This window comes from Phragmites australis, chromosome 7, assembly GCF_958298935.1.
Source record: "Phragmites australis chromosome 7, lpPhrAust1.1, whole genome shotgun sequence".
NCBI classification, from domain to species: Eukaryota; Viridiplantae; Streptophyta; class Magnoliopsida; order Poales; family Poaceae; genus Phragmites; species Phragmites australis.
In genome coordinates, this window is record NC_084927.1 from 25722100 (window position 1) to 25739049 (window position 16950).

At 40.5% G+C, this 16950-nt stretch overlaps 2 protein-coding genes across 6 annotated transcripts; one reads left to right on the plus strand and one right to left on the minus strand.

Moving 5' to 3' along the window:
- Positions 1-6146: 6146 nt before the first annotated feature.
- LOC133924385 (uncharacterized) lies at positions 6147-6657 on the plus strand. The gene is made up of 2 exons (XM_062369891.1): positions 6147-6204; positions 6318-6657. Exons 1-2 carry the CDS (start codon positions 6202-6204, stop codon positions 6606-6608), a joined length of 294 nt encoding a protein of 97 aa, XP_062225875.1. The 5' UTR covers positions 6147-6201; the 3' UTR covers positions 6609-6657.
- A 487-nt stretch (positions 6658-7144) lies between these two features.
- Positions 7145-13898, minus strand: LOC133924384 (uncharacterized). 5 transcript variants are annotated; one of them, XR_009910804.1, is made up of 6 exons: positions 13699-13898; positions 12410-12490; positions 9606-10192; positions 8400-9271; positions 8138-8259; positions 7145-7494 (listed from the first exon to the last, which is right to left on the minus strand). XR_009910804.1 is itself a non-coding variant. In XM_062369887.1 (5 exons), exons 2-5 carry the CDS (start codon positions 12417-12419, stop codon positions 7386-7388), a joined length of 1578 nt encoding a protein of 525 aa, XP_062225871.1. In that variant the 5' UTR covers positions 12420-12490; positions 13699-13892; the 3' UTR covers positions 7145-7385. The 5 variants fall into 5 exon arrangements, 4 of the variants coding, with proteins under 4 accessions (XP_062225871.1, XP_062225872.1, XP_062225873.1 ...); XM_062369887.1 differs by lacking the exon at positions 8138-8259 and having other exon boundaries at positions 13699-13892; XM_062369888.1 differs by lacking the exon at positions 8138-8259 and having other exon boundaries at positions 9606-10299; positions 13699-13889.
- Positions 13899-16950: the final 3052 nt, after the last annotated feature.

Genomic DNA, 16950 nt, shown 5'->3' on the forward strand with positions numbered 1-16950 from the left:
CCATCCTTTCCACGGTGAAGAAGTCATGTCTCTACGAACCGTTTCTTGTCTCGACTCGTGATGCTGCCTCGACCTCCCTCACACACGAGAGGCGAGCGGCTTCCGCCTCCGCTCTCGTCGATTGACATCTCGTGCTCCCTCTTCTTTTCCCAGCGACAGCATCTCGTACGATGAATCTACACCGTGCTCACTTCTCTCATCTGCCTCCCCTTTTTGAGTTTCATCTCACACAATAGGGTTTCGTAAATTTTGTTCTTATAGGAGCAGAGGAGCTTGAAGAAGACCAACCAGGGAAGGAAGATCACTAAGGTAGCTAGAGGAAGGCAAGGTCCCTAGGAGTTGCGGCTAGGGAAGCCAACTAAGGAAGGCAAGATCGTTGGGAGCTGCGACTAGGGGAGCTTCTTCCGAATGTAACCAGATTTGTACGATGCTTCTTCCAATGCGTGTTTGAGCAGACACTTAGTGTGATGCATATGCTTGTATCCTAATTCTAGTAATCAAATAGAGATTGTTAGAGCACTTTGTTTGTTGGCTCCTCCGTGGCACCGAGGGGACCATCGTTGACCAGGCTAACGGAGTCCAAGTGCCACTTTGTGAGCTGATATAACAAGTACACGTAGCTTAATCCGTGCCTTTCTCCTTTGCTAGATTTTGATGCTTCCATGATTTGATTTTAGTACATTGATTAGTAATCTTCAGCAGCAAACATATGAGATCATTGTGCAGACATCAGATTCGAACATGAGATAATATTATATAGTGATAGAATTCTTCTGCTCGAGACAAGCGCAATCTTTCGATTTAGCATGTGCGGGTTAGAGTTTTAGAACTTATTAGCATGGACATTTAAAGAAGATCATATCTGATTAGTTTGGTTTGAGAATAACTACTAGCTGGGTTATCTAATTTGAAGTACTATGGCTTCGTCAGTAAGCATTTGTTCAAATGGGTTGAGGAATTGAATATCTATCTGAACATCAAGATTGTTCTAGATTTTATCTCTCTTTTTATTTTCTGAGGCATGTATGGTTATAATAATTAGAAGTAATATAGGTTGTAAAAGACATGTACAGTTTTACTTGAATCGTGTAGTGAAAATCATAAATCATAACCATATTATTTGAACCAATGCATGGGTCGTACTCTCAAATTTCAGCATGGTAACAATCTTGAGTGTATACGTATATAACATATGAAGGACCCATGTTTGCAAATTGCAATCCTTATCATAAGATGAAATTTTTAGTACCATGTTTCTTTTGGTAGATAAGAATTTGCTTCAATCTATGTAGTTTTTTCCCTCCTGACAATTTTATTAGAGCTGGGTAATTAGATTTCAATGCTATGCACTGCTCTAGTTTGTTCACACACCGATAATCAGCTTGTCGTTTTCTTTTCTCCTTACACGCTGGTCAGTCTGGTTGGCATACGGTATTCTTACCTGCCTGATTCTTGTTAGAGCACTATTTCTAATGTGATGTCCTGTTTTTAATAAAGCACTAGTACTAATGTTTGCAGGTTACCCAACAAATATTTGGCTAACTCTTTTTTTTTTTGGAATAACTTTTTTGATAGGCACATATATCTGAAATTGATGAAGAATTGTGTGCGTATGTAACACAACAGTCCTGATTTCTGAATAATATTTGTGTCTTTTGTACTGGACAGTTTATTTGATGCTGAATGGATGGAAAGTTTTATTATTTTCTTGTCATTTTACTAGATAATGGGTTTGTGGGAGGAGCAAGTTATTAGGTCGATATTCTATTATTTATTATATGATAAATGTTTAGCTCATTGTGCTAATTAACAATATGATATATATATATATACACACGTGTGTGTACACTAGATAATGGGTTTTTAGGAGGAGCGAGTTAGACAATTCATGTTAGAGGCGGAAGAAGAGGACGATAAGCTATTCCTTGTATTTGTTCCTGCATTATTTTCATGCCTACAAGAAGAGAAAAGGCTCGTTCACATCTCCTCTCTTTCTGGTGCTAAAAAGGTTAAGTAAATCCTAGAAGGGCATGAGAATTGGTGTAGAGTTGAGTTCCGAATGGAGCCGGAGATACTTAGAGCCACGCCAAATTTTTTTAAAAGGAAATCCTAGAAGGGCATAAGAGTTGCATGAGACACGAGGTGTTGCTGTTGAGGAACAGCTTGGGATGTTCATATTCATACTCTCTCACAATGCTAGAAAATCAGAGGGTACAACACTATAATTGGATGTTATATTGTTCTATTTCGATCGTGCTAGTATTTCTTGAAAACAAAAATACCTCTCAACATCTCAATAGTCATGTTTTTTCAATAGGTTTTGATCAGCCTTCTCGTATTGTTTTGTTTTCTTAACAAGTCCAGACTTCTTATATTTCTGACTATCCGATCAGAATATAGTGTAAATAATCATCTTCTCATATATTATCTAGTCCAGAAGGTGGGAGATTTTGGCATTATTTGGCACACTTGAACTTATAGGCTTTTGCTAAAAAGCTACTTTTCTGAAAAGTTATTAGCTTATAGTCTTAATTTTTAGTCTCTCAACATATAACTTTTTAGAAAAATCACGCTCAGTCAGCTTATCATTTTTTTAGTTTATTTCATCATAAGTCAGCTTTTCAAAAGTCAGCATAAACTCAGTCTGTTTGGCACAGCTTATGGCTTCTGAGAAGCTGGAGCTGCTGATAAGCTGTGCTAAACAGGGCCTTTGTAGGATCTGAAGTTGTTTGCTGACAATTGGTAGTTGTTTGGTGTTCGTTTGCCTTTCTACCATGGAGGGAGATATTTTTGTTAAAACTGTTCTTAGATAATTTGCTATTAGACATAGATATTTATGTATCTGTGATAGTTCGTTCCATTTAAAGCTATCAAAATTTTGTATATGGAGAAAACGATAGTTTCAATGTATGGATGATCTTATAATGTGGTGCAGATGTTTGAATATTTTTATTGAGTTTGCAATGAGTTTATCATTTTATTGAGCATTAGTTTGAATAATATTTATGTATCTGCGAACCGGAATTTATGAATCTTGTATGTGAACCGTGAAGGTATATATGTCAATTGATTGTGGTAGTATCTTTATCGCCAAGGAATAGTATTATTGGAGTCATATTTCCTTTTGATTGGTGCATTTCAGATGTCCCTCGGCAAGAACATTCTAGTTCTTGTATTATTACATATATATTTTTGATCTCTTGTCAATATTTCAGAAGTGTATAATTCAAATGATCAGCAATGTAGATGTATATCTGTAAGTACATGTATCTTGTATTCTTGTTTGTCCCCTGTCAATATCTTTGATTTTCCCGAATCGTTTTCTGATTTTTATGGTTTTTTTAGATATATAGGAGTTTTGTCCCTTCCATTACCAAACAACAATAAGAAAAAGATCACAGACGGGGTTATTCCCCCTGGGGAGTCCAAGTTCCTAAGTGAGATCCTGGGGCCAAGTTGTGTATTCCGACGTCCTTGCTAGCTGCAGCAGGCGGGTCAAAAACTTAAAATATACAGTTACACCTGCCTTAGCCGAGCCAGGTGCGTCGTCTGTACTGCACTTCTGCGGCTTTGAAACTTTGTCACAGCCTGATCATGATGGGGTGAACTGAACCCAAGGTTCGCGTTACCGACCGACCTCCGGTGGTAACCGAAAAACCGCGGTAACCGCGATTACCGGTCAAAAATTCAAAAAAATTCGGAGAAAATTCATTCGGCAAATTTTAAATTTTTGCGAAAAAATCATGTTTTTGCCCTCTCGGTAACCGAGCGGTTTGGGTCGGTTACCGAGCGGTTTGGGTCGGTTACCGAGCGATTTTCTCGCATTTTCGATTCGGTCGGTTACCGAGCGGTTTGGCTCGGTAACCGCTCGGTTTTCTCGATTTATCGAGCGGTTTTATCGAATTTCAGCGCAGTTCAACAAAAAATCTAAAAAAGGGTTCAATCTTGTAAAATCAATAACTAATTCATCCGAGCTTCAAATCAAGTGAAACAAATTTTGTTGGATTCCTTGTAACATGATCTACATGATAAAAGTATTTATACTCATAAAAAAGTTCAAAATTTTCTGTGAGAAATTTTATTTGTTAAACCAAGGTAAATGCATAGTTTACTCTTTGCTAATCCAAAAATCATGAAACTAATTTTGTTAGTCTTCTTACATGATCCTATATCTTTTAAAAATATATGAACTCATGAATTAGTTATTGTAACATGCATGATTGTGTAAATGTGTTGCGACTAGATTAATTCATAACTGACCCATCACACCTTAAAAATTAGTGAAACCACTTTCATTAGCTTATTTATATTATGATTTACGTAGAAAAAATAATAGTAGACATGAAAAAATTAATTACAGTGATTTTTCTTAACATATTCACTTTATGCTTGTGAACTTTGTAAAAATCATAGAGAATTTAATAAAACTCTAAATAAAGTGAAATCAATTTTAAAGGTTCTCTTAAAATACGTTTTATACAAGAAAAATATGTGTTTGCATGTTACACTTTTCCTTAACGTGAGTTAATAATTGAGCCGCACGCTTCAATTTTTTTCATTTTTTTCAAACTTTCTCCCTATAGAATATGATGCAAACGACATTATTTTTGAACATTTTTTTCACAGAAGTTCTTAGAATTGTGTCTAGTTTTTTTTAAGATTTTTTTTGAATTTTTTTTAAATTTTTTTATTTTTTCGAATTTTTTGAATTCAAATTTCGGTTACCGAGCGGTTTTTGAAATCGGACCGGACCGGGAAGGTCGGTAACCGCGATTTTTGAGCGGTTACCGACGGTTTTTTGAACCCTGACTGAACCAACCAAAGGTACCCTTGGACTCCGGAGTGGGCTGAAGAACGAACTCAGATAAACTAACTTGTAATAAAAATTATATAAAAACTAACTTGTAATAAAAATTCAGATAAACTCTGATACAAACTAGTATATATAAAATATATGATCAAATGATAATCAATTTCAGACATTATTAAAGATTAATCAACTTTAAAACATATAATCAAATTTATTTACCGGGCCTGCAACTGCACGCCTCAGATTAAAAAAAAACGCTGCGTGGTGCAGCAGTTCCACTTGGGGATTCCGTTTACGGAGCGCGTAATTTTTTGACGACGAGGGATTGGCGGTCGCGTCGTACACTGAGCGGCACGTGATCGCCCGGCGACGGTGCAAGCCTGTTGGGCTTGCTGTTTCCGTCGCCCGGCCATGGCCAGCGCCAACAGGCAGCGAGCTCGGCTCCCAAAAGCCACCCACCACTCCGCACAAGGTTGGGCTCGGGCAGCACGCCCTCGTGCACCTGCTCCTGCCAACAACGCATAGGACTGTCTTTATATTATAAAGGGGAGAAAGCTCCATGAACCACGCATAGGCTGCCGAGCCTTCACACCTCGTCGTAGGTTAATATTGACTTTTGAGAAATTCGTATAATTAAGCTGGTCAATTACTCTCTGTAGCATCTGAACGAACGGTGGAATATATTTGTGCTTCATCTTGTAATGTGATAGTGTCAACCTCTCGGGTTATCTTGCTTGTTAAGATACTGTTTTCTGAACTTAATGTCTTGGTAAGACACTGAGTTGATTGAATATGCCGAGTACATATGTTCAGAAAGCAATGTACAACCGCAGAGCATATCATAAACTCTAGGATGCTTGGGTTGATACCTTGAGGCACAACCAGGACCAGTCCATAAACAATTCCTAGGGTTTGTTAAAGAAAACGCACGGAGGTACGGTTAGAACAGATATTCTCGGGCCTTCTCTCGGCTTGCTTTGACTGCATATCCATCGATCCCTAGCTAGCTGAGTAGCTGCACTATACCTAGCAATTGCCTTCTCTATAAAAGGCCAACAACCCCCATCCTGCCTCCTCTCTTCTCTTCAACACCTACCTAGCTTGCCACTGAGAGCATCCTGCACCCCAAATTGATCTGCGGGAGAAGTTTCACACCATGAGCTGCACAGGAGCTAGTGCAGTTGGTACTCTTTTTTTAGTTGCCCTGCTCGTCTCCTTGCTCAGTCCTCACCTCCCCATCATTGCCTGTGTTCGCCATGGTGAGTTCTTCATCGATCTCTTTGCAGTTGCAGTTTGATGTGCTTGAGATTATCCTTGATCCGTTGTTGAATCCATCTTTTGCAGTTGGGGTGCGAAAGACAAACGATGGCCTGAACAACAGAGGAGGTGACATGGTCAGTGAAAACGCCCAATCTGCTCCCATCGCTCACAAGCAAATTAAATATACTGATAAGATGCATACTTTACCGAACTTAATAATTAGCGTACCTCGATCGACTGCATGCAGTACCTTGCAAAGGAGCTGGCCTCGGCGTCGCCCGGTGAATCAGCTATGAAGAGGGGATTCTCAGGGCGCGAGCTCGGTGCGCGGAACAAGGAGGAAGCTGCACAGGCCATGGGAGTGACGACGACTTCAGCGGGCGCACGGCCACGGACGGTGGAACTGCGCGCGGCGGCGAAGCACGGGGACGCGGCCAACGAGATGTACGACATGCTCAGGAGGGACTACGCGTGGAAGGCCAGACGCCGCCGGCCGATCAACAACGGCGCCGAGCCGTTGCAGGAGAAGGGACCCTAGATAGCTTGGCTGCACTGCATGCTGCGCCGGCGTCTTGGGCCAGTAGTGCTCGGACATGAGCATATGTATGCATGGCACGGACCTGTACATAGTTGGAGCTAGCCGCTCCTTTAGTCACTAGTCCTAGTTGAGCAGTGTTAATCAGGAGGGTCAATACACATCCGGGATTGGCCAGCCTTAATGTAGCTTCCAAGCTGCATGGACGTCCTGTGTTAGCCCTGACTGCAAGAGCATGAATCATTCATCTGCAGGTGGGCAATTTTGTCCTTGGATGTTCATACTTGAGGCTACCTCTGCCTTGTACCATATACATTTGCACCAGTATCAGTTTGCAGATGTGCTCATATGCTTGTAATAGATGTAGGGATTTATATGTATTTGTACCAATTTAATTACTGTCATGTTATGTTGATTGCTCACATAGAAGGACCACGGCGAACAGAACTTCTCCCAGCAGAGTAACACGGGTCAAATAGGCAGCCATTTTTTAGCTCCAGGGATGTTCGTCTACAATACTTGTACCAAGTGACAGCAGATGCTATATCGAAGCTATACCTTCATTCCTCACTCATAGTGTAAATTACAAGCCACTACCGGATGCGGCAAGCCACTAACCTGATATAGATAAATAAAAACCGCAGGACATGGGGAGAGAGACAGCAGGAGGGGGAGAGGGAGAAAGGAGCAATATTTGAATGAATTTAACATGGACTACCACGGGCTCAAGCGTGGCACGAAGGGCTGAACTCAAGAGGAAAATTGCAGGGTCAAGCACATTCAGAATTTACAGCAAAGGATTCTGTAACCCCAGCCTCGGTCATGCCTCAAACGTCTGCGGTCGGCTTTCGCCATCTTCACCGGGCTGCTATTCCACTCATTCTGTATTCTGTGAATTGGAAAAGAAAAACATGGTGCTCGATCAATTAGTTTCATTAAAAGGTAACATATATTAGGAATGTCCTACTGATTGGCAAAAAAGGTAAGAAATTGCCATGACAATACAAGCATGTATGAAGTTATGTAGTAGCAAGTAGCATCAGGGAAACAAATCCTTTAAGATTTCTGATTTATATTACTTTTGCTAGGGGAATTTACATTGGCTATTTACCATAATGAAAGAACTAATGCAATGCATATAGAGTGAGCCAAACTTCCTACGTGGCTCATCTCAACAAATACGGTATGCATGAACATTCCCATTCCTATTTCTTAATAAATAGGTTATACACGATCAAAAGTGCAATGTAGATAGAACAATTTGGGTTGGCAGATTTATGTCAAACTACAAGAAAACAGGGAGATGAATCTGAAGCATGTAGAACAAAATAAACAATTGTATTGCCTTCCATGAAACGTCATTTCGAGATTCTTATGCCTAAACAGATTACCCTGTTAAAATTTCATCATGAATATCCGGAACAAAATATTGAAGCATGGAATGATAGATATGTTTAAGACAAATTGTACGCCATCAGTATGATAATTGGAAAGCCCATTTCTTTAGGAAATATGTATGGAAGAAGCCCTACAATTCGCCATGGTCCCTTTGCTACAGTATGATAGGTTCACAAAGACAGCAATTTTCCTTTAAATTTAGGAGAGGACACAGCACTACTGAGGTACAGAACATAACTCATTTACCATCATTAACCTAAAAAATAGGAAAGGGGTTAGTTTGTTTAAGAAAATTAAAAAACAATAGTGCAGGGCAAGAAAGGAATTCTAATCTTTTTCTCGAGACGAAAAGGCAATTCTACTCTGATAAAATGTAATTGGATAGTCTTCACTTACACTGGAAATGCAAAGGACCGAGTACTTGTTGTGCTACTTTCTGATCGAAGAGAAATGTTGCCAGAATAAGGTATGTGACCAGAGGGCGTTAGTGGACCTGATGTAATACTAGGCCCAGAGAAGCTTGATTCAAAAGGATTGCGAAGACAAGTTTGTGCTGTCACTTTTGGGCTATCAGTTCCATTTTGTTGAACCACACATTCTGTTTGCACAAGAGTAGAACTCTTACTGCAAGTGTCATCCTTGCTTCCTTTTGTGTCAACCTCCACATCTCTTGGGTTAAAATCATGTACATCTTGGGCACAATCGATCTCACATTTTGGATGGTTCACACTTTTGACATCACTAGGTTCTGGATTGTTAGATGACAGTGATGTGGTCGTACCCTTTCCATGTGCCACATCAGTTCTCATCTCTTTAGTGGGACTTTCTCTCTGATCATTACTCTCTTCAGATGCTTGGACATCCAACATACTTGCACTTGCTTCTACAGAATCTGGCATATTCTCTTCAATTATGGCTTCATCTATTTCAAAAGAATCAAATCCTCCGACTGCACGGTTGACAAGATCACTAAAACTATCTGTCTTTTCAACAGGACAGACGGGTGCTATAGAAGTGGCATCCACAATTGTAGGGAGAGAGTATTTAGGTTCCCATGTATCGTCTAATGATCCATAGGCAATAAAAGGGTTATAGTGATTAACTTGGTTGGATCCTCCCTTATCTAATGCTGCACTGACTACAACTTCTTCAGGCATCACCGTTGAGAAGTCATCAACATTTGATTCAACTGATAAATCAATGTGAATGATGTTACTGCTCTCGGATGCAATATCAATTCCAGTTTCATGACGGTCATTCGATGAACCCTGTAACAGCAGTAACCAATCATGTTGTGTGCTTCAATGAGGTAGACAAATGATATAGCAGTGACGAAATAGTTATAATTCATATGTGCAACCACTCATTTATTGAACCAAATAAACTGAAGAGTCAACACCAAACGTCCAAAACCAGTTCTCAGTAAGGAGAACAGAACAAAAAATAGTATATAATCTATCAGAAAAAACCAAACTAACTGAAGTTTACAGCTTATATACAGTCATCAAACAATTATGACAGGAAAGTGTGAATTGAATGACTAAACTGGTGATCAGACAGATGATTCCAAAAGTACCAGTCGTACTGTAAGTAGTAGTATACCTGATGAGTTGTTTCTCCATTAAGAAATGGCTCCTGATCTTCACTGCTCTCAGAAATGACCGTGACAACCTGCTGACAACCTTTTGCACCTTCATGACATAGTAGTTGTTTGGGACTTAATTTCTCATCATTTAAATCGACAGCTGCAGTATTGTTATCTTCAAGATCATGCACTTCGCATGAAGAAAATTGTTCCCCAGTATTACCCTCAGTAGCACACATGACAGGAAGAATAACTATTTGTGATTTTAGTTCATGTGCAGATTTTGTAGACGCAGCTCTTATCTCTTCGCTAAGGTCACCGTTTGTATCTCCCATTGAAGAATCAAAGTTTGGGGACACCTTTTGATCTACTAGATTTTCTGTTGAAGTCTTCTGATCAGCAAGAACTCCTTCATCAATGCAGACATCCTTGAAAAAATGGCCACCGTAATCAGAAGAAATATCAGTGTCCGGCAGTTTGATCTCTACTACATCCTTGTCATATGAGACATCCTCAATGCATGTCTGTCCAGTTTTACCTCCATTCTGACGCTCACTCTTCATAAAACTATTTTCAGATTGATTGGTTTGCTCAACCATTTTATCTGCCAAAAAATTGTGCTTAGTTTCTCTTTCAGTCTGACAGTCTAATTCAGGACAGCCATTGGATGCATGCTCATGAAAAACATGTGTGGTAAGGTCTTTTCATCATCTGCGTGCAGACACTAAAATCATCAACATTAAGAGTGTGAACAGAGGAGAAAAGGTCAGAAGGCGGCAAGTGTACTGCAATCAACATTGACAGTTTCTGGTTTGAACAATCAAAAATGACTAAAATTAGTACTGAAATTATATTTGGTGACCAACCGATAAGAAATAAATGGAAAGAGCTTATTACAATGGAATAAACAAAATAGACAGTCAGCTAAGTTCAGCTGCTGTTTCTCTTTCATTAGTTGTGCTGTCACTTTAATCATTTGCAAGCATTAAGTTTCTTTCTGGTATGACCCATTACTCTAAAATCTAAGCACTCCTTGAATTCACAACATTTCTGTGACAGAGAAAAGGCTGTTTGCTTAGCTAAGGTGTTGCCAGTAGTCCTGAAAGAACAAAAACCAAGAATTGACAGTCTTCCTACGGAAGAAAAGAATATCATGATTCAATACAAATATAATATTGTTTTTGTGTCACAATCAAGTCAATCTAAAGAATAAGTTTAAGTAAAGACTGACTAAATCGATACATAATGGATCGTTCTATGAGGAATAAGGCATAAAACATCAGAAATATGAGAGCCAAGCGATAGATCGGTTGGTAGAGCCTCCAGTAGAGGGCCCACCCGGGCTCAAACCCTGGTGCTCGTAGGTCACGTGATTACCTCCTTGAGAGCTGGTTTCATCGAGTCCCCTGGCCAACTAGGGTTCAGTACTCCCCTACCATAGGAGAATGACGGAGGTGGGGGGGGGGGGGGCGTCTCTCCCTGTGGTCGAGTTCCTTTTTAAAACATCAGGAATATAGTATATGGCATATGTAAGCCTGCTGGATGTCCGATTACTTGAGTTATGGGTGTACATCTAGCACATTTTACAAGTTGAAAACATAATCCAAGGTAGCAAACCATCTAAATCTAAAGGGCTGTTTGGTAGAGTTCTAGCTCCAAGAATTCTTAGAGCAAGGTATATGTAGCTCCATAAATTCGTGGAGCTGGAACCGAGTATACACTAGGGTTGTTTGGGTGAGTCATATTGTTTACATTCTAAAATAAAAATGTATACATAAACCATTTTGTATTCATCTACAAACACCAGATCTGAGGTGAATCTGGGAACCGGAGCTCTGCCAAACAAGATCTAAAACAGAACTCTGACAGCTGGACCAATTAATGATTCTGAGGGTCACCACAATTACTTCACAACATATCACATTCCAAAGTGAGAGATAGTTTCACAAATATTTATAATAAGAAAGAAAATTTACTACGACGAGCCAGATTTTTCTAGCAATTGCATGATGTATCAACACACAATTGTAAATCAACAAGCCTGGGAGGATCAAATGCTAGGAAGACAAGAAAGCTCCTGGAATTTTCCAACTCTGAAGGCTTGTACATCACACGCTGGGACGACTGGTGAGCAAGTGGTCGGTCTGGGGGCCTCTCACATGTACTCTGAAGAAGATGGCGATCAGGTGGTGGGGTGGGGGGTATTAGTTGCAGGGGAGCGGCACCTGGAGCTTGCCAGCGCTGAAGCCGTGTTCATCAAGCGCAGGAGACGAGAAGTGCTATATTTTGATGTAATGTGAGTGAGGGGTTATGATGACCCGAGAGGTCAAGGTGCTGTAATAACGCTGAAGAAACAGTGTTGTAAACGGTTCTCTGTCCGATGCAATGCAATCGAGACTGGGGCGGTGCCCTAAAACTCTAGAAAGAACATTTGTAAATCAAGTTGTCCTAACAAATGAAACGCATCATGCTATCAGTCTGGCATTTAAAGACAATGTTAACCAATCCAAACTGAAAATTACAATGGTGAAAGTAAAGGGGTCACTATTGGGCATATGATTCCAGTGAAGCATATGCGTATCATGTGACTTTAAGTTCCCTCTTCCCTGTTGATGTTTAACGAGAATCTGATTGTAACCAATCGCAATCTATCTACAAATTACCGTTTCAAAGCATATCAGCCTTCGCCACAACCTAAAACCAGGTTTACCGTTATGAATCTCAGAAATCAGAACGCAACCATGCTTAACGTTGCAAATTAAGCAAATGCTGTTACGAATACAAAGTTAAAAGTGGAAGATTAGAGGTGAAGCTCACTTACCTATCTTCATGATTTGCGCAGAATGCTCAAGGCCTATCCATGCCTTACCAACTGCCTTTGATAAACAGGGCTGATTACTTCCTGCGAAAATAAATAAATAAATTCACAAGTCAATACTCCAGCGATCCAGCCGGGGGTGGGGGGGGGGGTTGAGTTCGCCAGAGTGGAGGACAAAAAGCTGCGAGTGCTAATGCCGATGCCCGTCTATCTCCAAGCAAATGCCGTGTTTTGCGTAAACTAGATTCCATTGCGAGAAAAAGTCTCGCAGCGTCCTGATAAAAACCGACACTTCACACCCTTGTTACACAAGCTGGTACACCCAAAAGAAGGAAGAAAAAGAAACCCATTGTCGCGAAAGAAGAAACCATCTCGCAAAACATAAAATGCTTAAAGAAACTCTGAAGAGCAAAAGCAGATGCAACGACCGGTCTGCCCAACAGCTCTGCATTTCACGTCACCAAACACCAGGCGTTTCCAAGGAGAAAGTCAGCCTCAACGTGCACACGCGCATACAGCTAGACTGCGCGACACAACACCAGGCAAACCACTAGATGCTGAAAGGAACAAAACAGCACTACCAGAGGAAGAAGAGGAAGACCAGGGGTTGGATCAAAGCACAGGCACACCCTGATTTCTTTCTTTCCTCTCACGGGAGGAAGCGAGGAGGAGGAAGATGTGATGAACGCGGCAACAAGAGCAAAACCAGCAGCCGCGCACCGATCCCGCTACCCCAGCATCGAAATCAGAGGGTTTCAAGAAGCTGGCAAGGGCCCGGAGGAACTCCAGCTTCAGGTAGGGCTTTAACTGCGCCGCATCAGACGGTGTCGACAAGGGGAGTGGTAAATACACAGGACTGTACAGCCCCAGTGGAGTAACTACATGCGAGCAAGAACCACACCCCAAGGAGTAGCAAACAAGAAGAGGACTTCGGAGAAAGATTCTCTCTCTCTCTCTCTCTCTCTCTCTCTCTCTCTCTCTCTCGTGATAAGAGATTTGTACCTTTAATCTAGTTTGAGAAAAGAGGCATCGAATCAATGCTGTGGACTGCTACTCATGCGATTCTATCTCATTTCTCATCCAGGCTATCCTATGAATTGTTCAGATCAAAGTTACTGAAGAAATCAAGAAAATATGGGCGACAAAGAAACAGGGAGGGAGATGAACAAGACCAAGAAACTCTCCTGCACTCCTCACTCACATGCAGAACCAACCGCGGACGAAGGAGAGCGCGAGAGAAGATCAAGAACACGAGGTGGGGGCAGACGGAGTGAAGGATCAGGAGCTCTGACCTCTGTGCGGGTAGACGCCGCAATTCTCTTCTCTGCGTCGGCCAAAAAAGCTCCGGGAGAATCGCCGGAAGCAGCGGGGGCCGGCGAGGATGGGATCGCGGAGAGCTCGAGAACCCAAAAAATTCCACGATATATACAGAAAAGAATTTCCCGGAGCGGAGGGTGGAGACTTAAATAAACGCCATGAGAGGTAGAGCAGTGCAATAAATTTGATGCGCTGTGGTGGCTTTTTTACGAATAAGCCCCTCGAGGTGCGGGAAACGAAGCCTTGGATCGCTTCAAGAGGAATTAACCTGCGAATTTGTAAGGGTTTTTTTAATCATCTTTGGTGTGGTGACATGCAGATGTTGGTTTGAACTTTGCATGCCATTCTGTTTTTGGCCGGGGTGCATTTTGAGAATCTGTTAGGTGCCCTGAAGTTGTTTTTTTATGAGGAACCAAAGTGTAAGTTGCTTGAACACAATATTTTGGTGCAGTACAATAGTAGACGGTTGCATCGTACGCAGTACTCACTCCGTTTATAGACAATAAAATTATTTTTTAAAAACTTGATCTTCGAAGTTAAATTTTAATTAATTTTTTTAAATATATCATTTATAAAAAATATAGATAAAGTGAAATTATTTTGAATTGTAAACATAATTCTGTAATTTTTTACATTACACTTTCTGATAATTTAATTAAATATTAGTTAAAATATATAATATTTAACTTTTAAAAAAATGTCTACTATTTTTTACGGAGTGAATACTATAAATTGGTGAAACAAATAGTAATATGCACTCATATATGATATTAATATATCATTTACATGGGATGAAAGCAGTGACGAGTCTAGAATTTTCAACATGGTTTTGCATATCTGTCACGTTCGTGCCACGGTACTGCCGTATTGTGTCCCACCTCGCTCGTGCTTATGCCGCTACCACCACCCTCCTAGCTCACACCCGCACCGCCGTACTCTATCTCACAGTCGACGGGTTGAGTGTAGTGTGAATCAGGTCATAAGGCATTATGCACGTAGTCGTCATATGGCCACACACACGATTGTCACTATACGTGGTTGTGTGGGCATGGGTCGTGGATTGTGGCCGTGTCAACACCCGTCAAGTCGTGACGAAATAGGTTTGGATCGTTATTAACTGTGGTCACCAATCACACATATTACATATAGAAATTTTTACATAAAATTTTAAATGTATATATGTACACCTATATCCTTAATGGGTCCGCCCTTAGGCGAAAGAAATTTTAATCTTCCTACCTAGAATGGACATGGAATAGATTTAAACCTAACTCCATGATGTTGCATCGTAGCACTATAAACCGGTACTGGGGCATTAATATATTCTGGACATGGAAATCTTTTGTTCAGTGTTCCATTGTTGTGTACCGGGAGAAAATCTGTCAGTGGATACGCTTCATAATCACTGGATGAGATATTGCGGGAGGAATACTTACAAAGTAATCCTAGTAGAGATTACGGATATGTGCGGGGGTGTACATGGAAATGCCAACGAAATGGTCAAAGAAAAGAAGACATTAATTTAGCGGCGAAAGGCCGAGCCAAACCGGAAGGATGAGACTCTGCCAAAAAAGAAAAATTGAAAAACACCGGGAAGGAGGAGACAGCTCAGCCGCATTTAAGTACTCAAAGTCTAATACCTCTATGGACCCCAATTCATTACACACAGGAGACACTATGCTTCATCGACCAAAGGCAAATATTTTCTTTTTAAACATTAACCAAAGGCAAACTCCAAGCGGGACGGATCCAACCCAAAAAATGAGTGGGATATAATAGTGATTGGATTTTTATAATTTCAAAAAAGAGAGCTAAGTCTATTAAAATTCGCTGAAAAACAAAAATTTAAATAGGGCATGTGCCCTCGCTCGCTCTATGTTAGGTCATCCCCTAACTCTAAGAGGAGTTTAAACCAAACATTAGCTAAGTTATATGGGTACTAATATATTTGATATATAAAATAGGATAACTTATAAATTTGGGCAAATATTTGTGGGTAGAGAAGGGATAAATCAAGTCCACCCTTTTAGCGTCATTAGTGTTAGTTCTTGCTTGCTCTTGTTAGATTTTACGATGGAGCTGTTACCATAGAAGAATCATTCAGAGGGAGTACCACAAGTAGGTTGTGGGCTACAAATTATGATGTAATACGTCTCATTGAACATATATTGTGCTCGACTGAAATTGCATCTACAAACATGTGTACCAACGTGTTTATGAAATATGTGGTAGAGAAGCAGCATCGCATTTCTAGGCATGTTTTATGCTTTAGAGGGACAGGTAACAAAGCATGATCGTCATTCATGACACATTCTACTACTGGTAAACTAGTATAGTATTTTGCTGAGGTCTACATGAAGCTAAATAAAGTCTATAGCGTATATGTTCTGGTAACTGTAACCAAGTTAACCCCTCAAATTGCCATGTTAGTTGACTAAAACCTCTTTTTTCTTAAAAGAATTTGTTTGCCTACAAGAAGGATCACAAGAGGATGATAACAGGCTGATAGACCAGTGGTGTTAGTGTTGATGTTTGCTCCAACCCACCCACGTTCTATCCTCGGGATCGATCGGATATCTCACCTTTAATAATAATTTTTAGATATTTTCAAGCGCTTGTGGATCACGATAGAAGGGTGATGTGTCTGTCGCTTGTGGATTTTAAGATTTCATAAATCTCTTCAGCATATATATTATAGATCTAGCGTGCTCTTTAAGATGTATGTAAATATATGTTTAGATACTACTTGTATCTGGTATTGAAGTAAAAAAAATCACAAGACGATTGAGCAGCTACCTTTTGAAGATCCTAGTAATGATTTTGCGGTGGCCCCAAGGAGTCTATTTGGGCAAAAAAGAAAGGAAGGGCTGGAAATGATACCATTGACTTGTGCACCTCAAGGCAGAGAGAGAGAGGACAGAGGAGTGGTAAACCGGATGATTGACTGCTGCGATGCCAGCCACTACGGGCGGTAGCGATGGCAGAGAACCCTTTCTCTGGACTCATCGGTTTGACGCAAACGTCTTGCCATGATGCAGGTCATCACGCCCATTGGCAGAGAGCCTGGCTTTTGATGTGTGTTCCAGCCTACCGGGCAGGTTCACTGTTGCCATCTTTCTTATGGATAAGATATAAAAAATTATGGACGACGAATTTTGTATAAATTTTACGAAATATTTTCTCTCATATAAGAACTAGCATTATCGGGTAAAAAGAGATGGTTATAA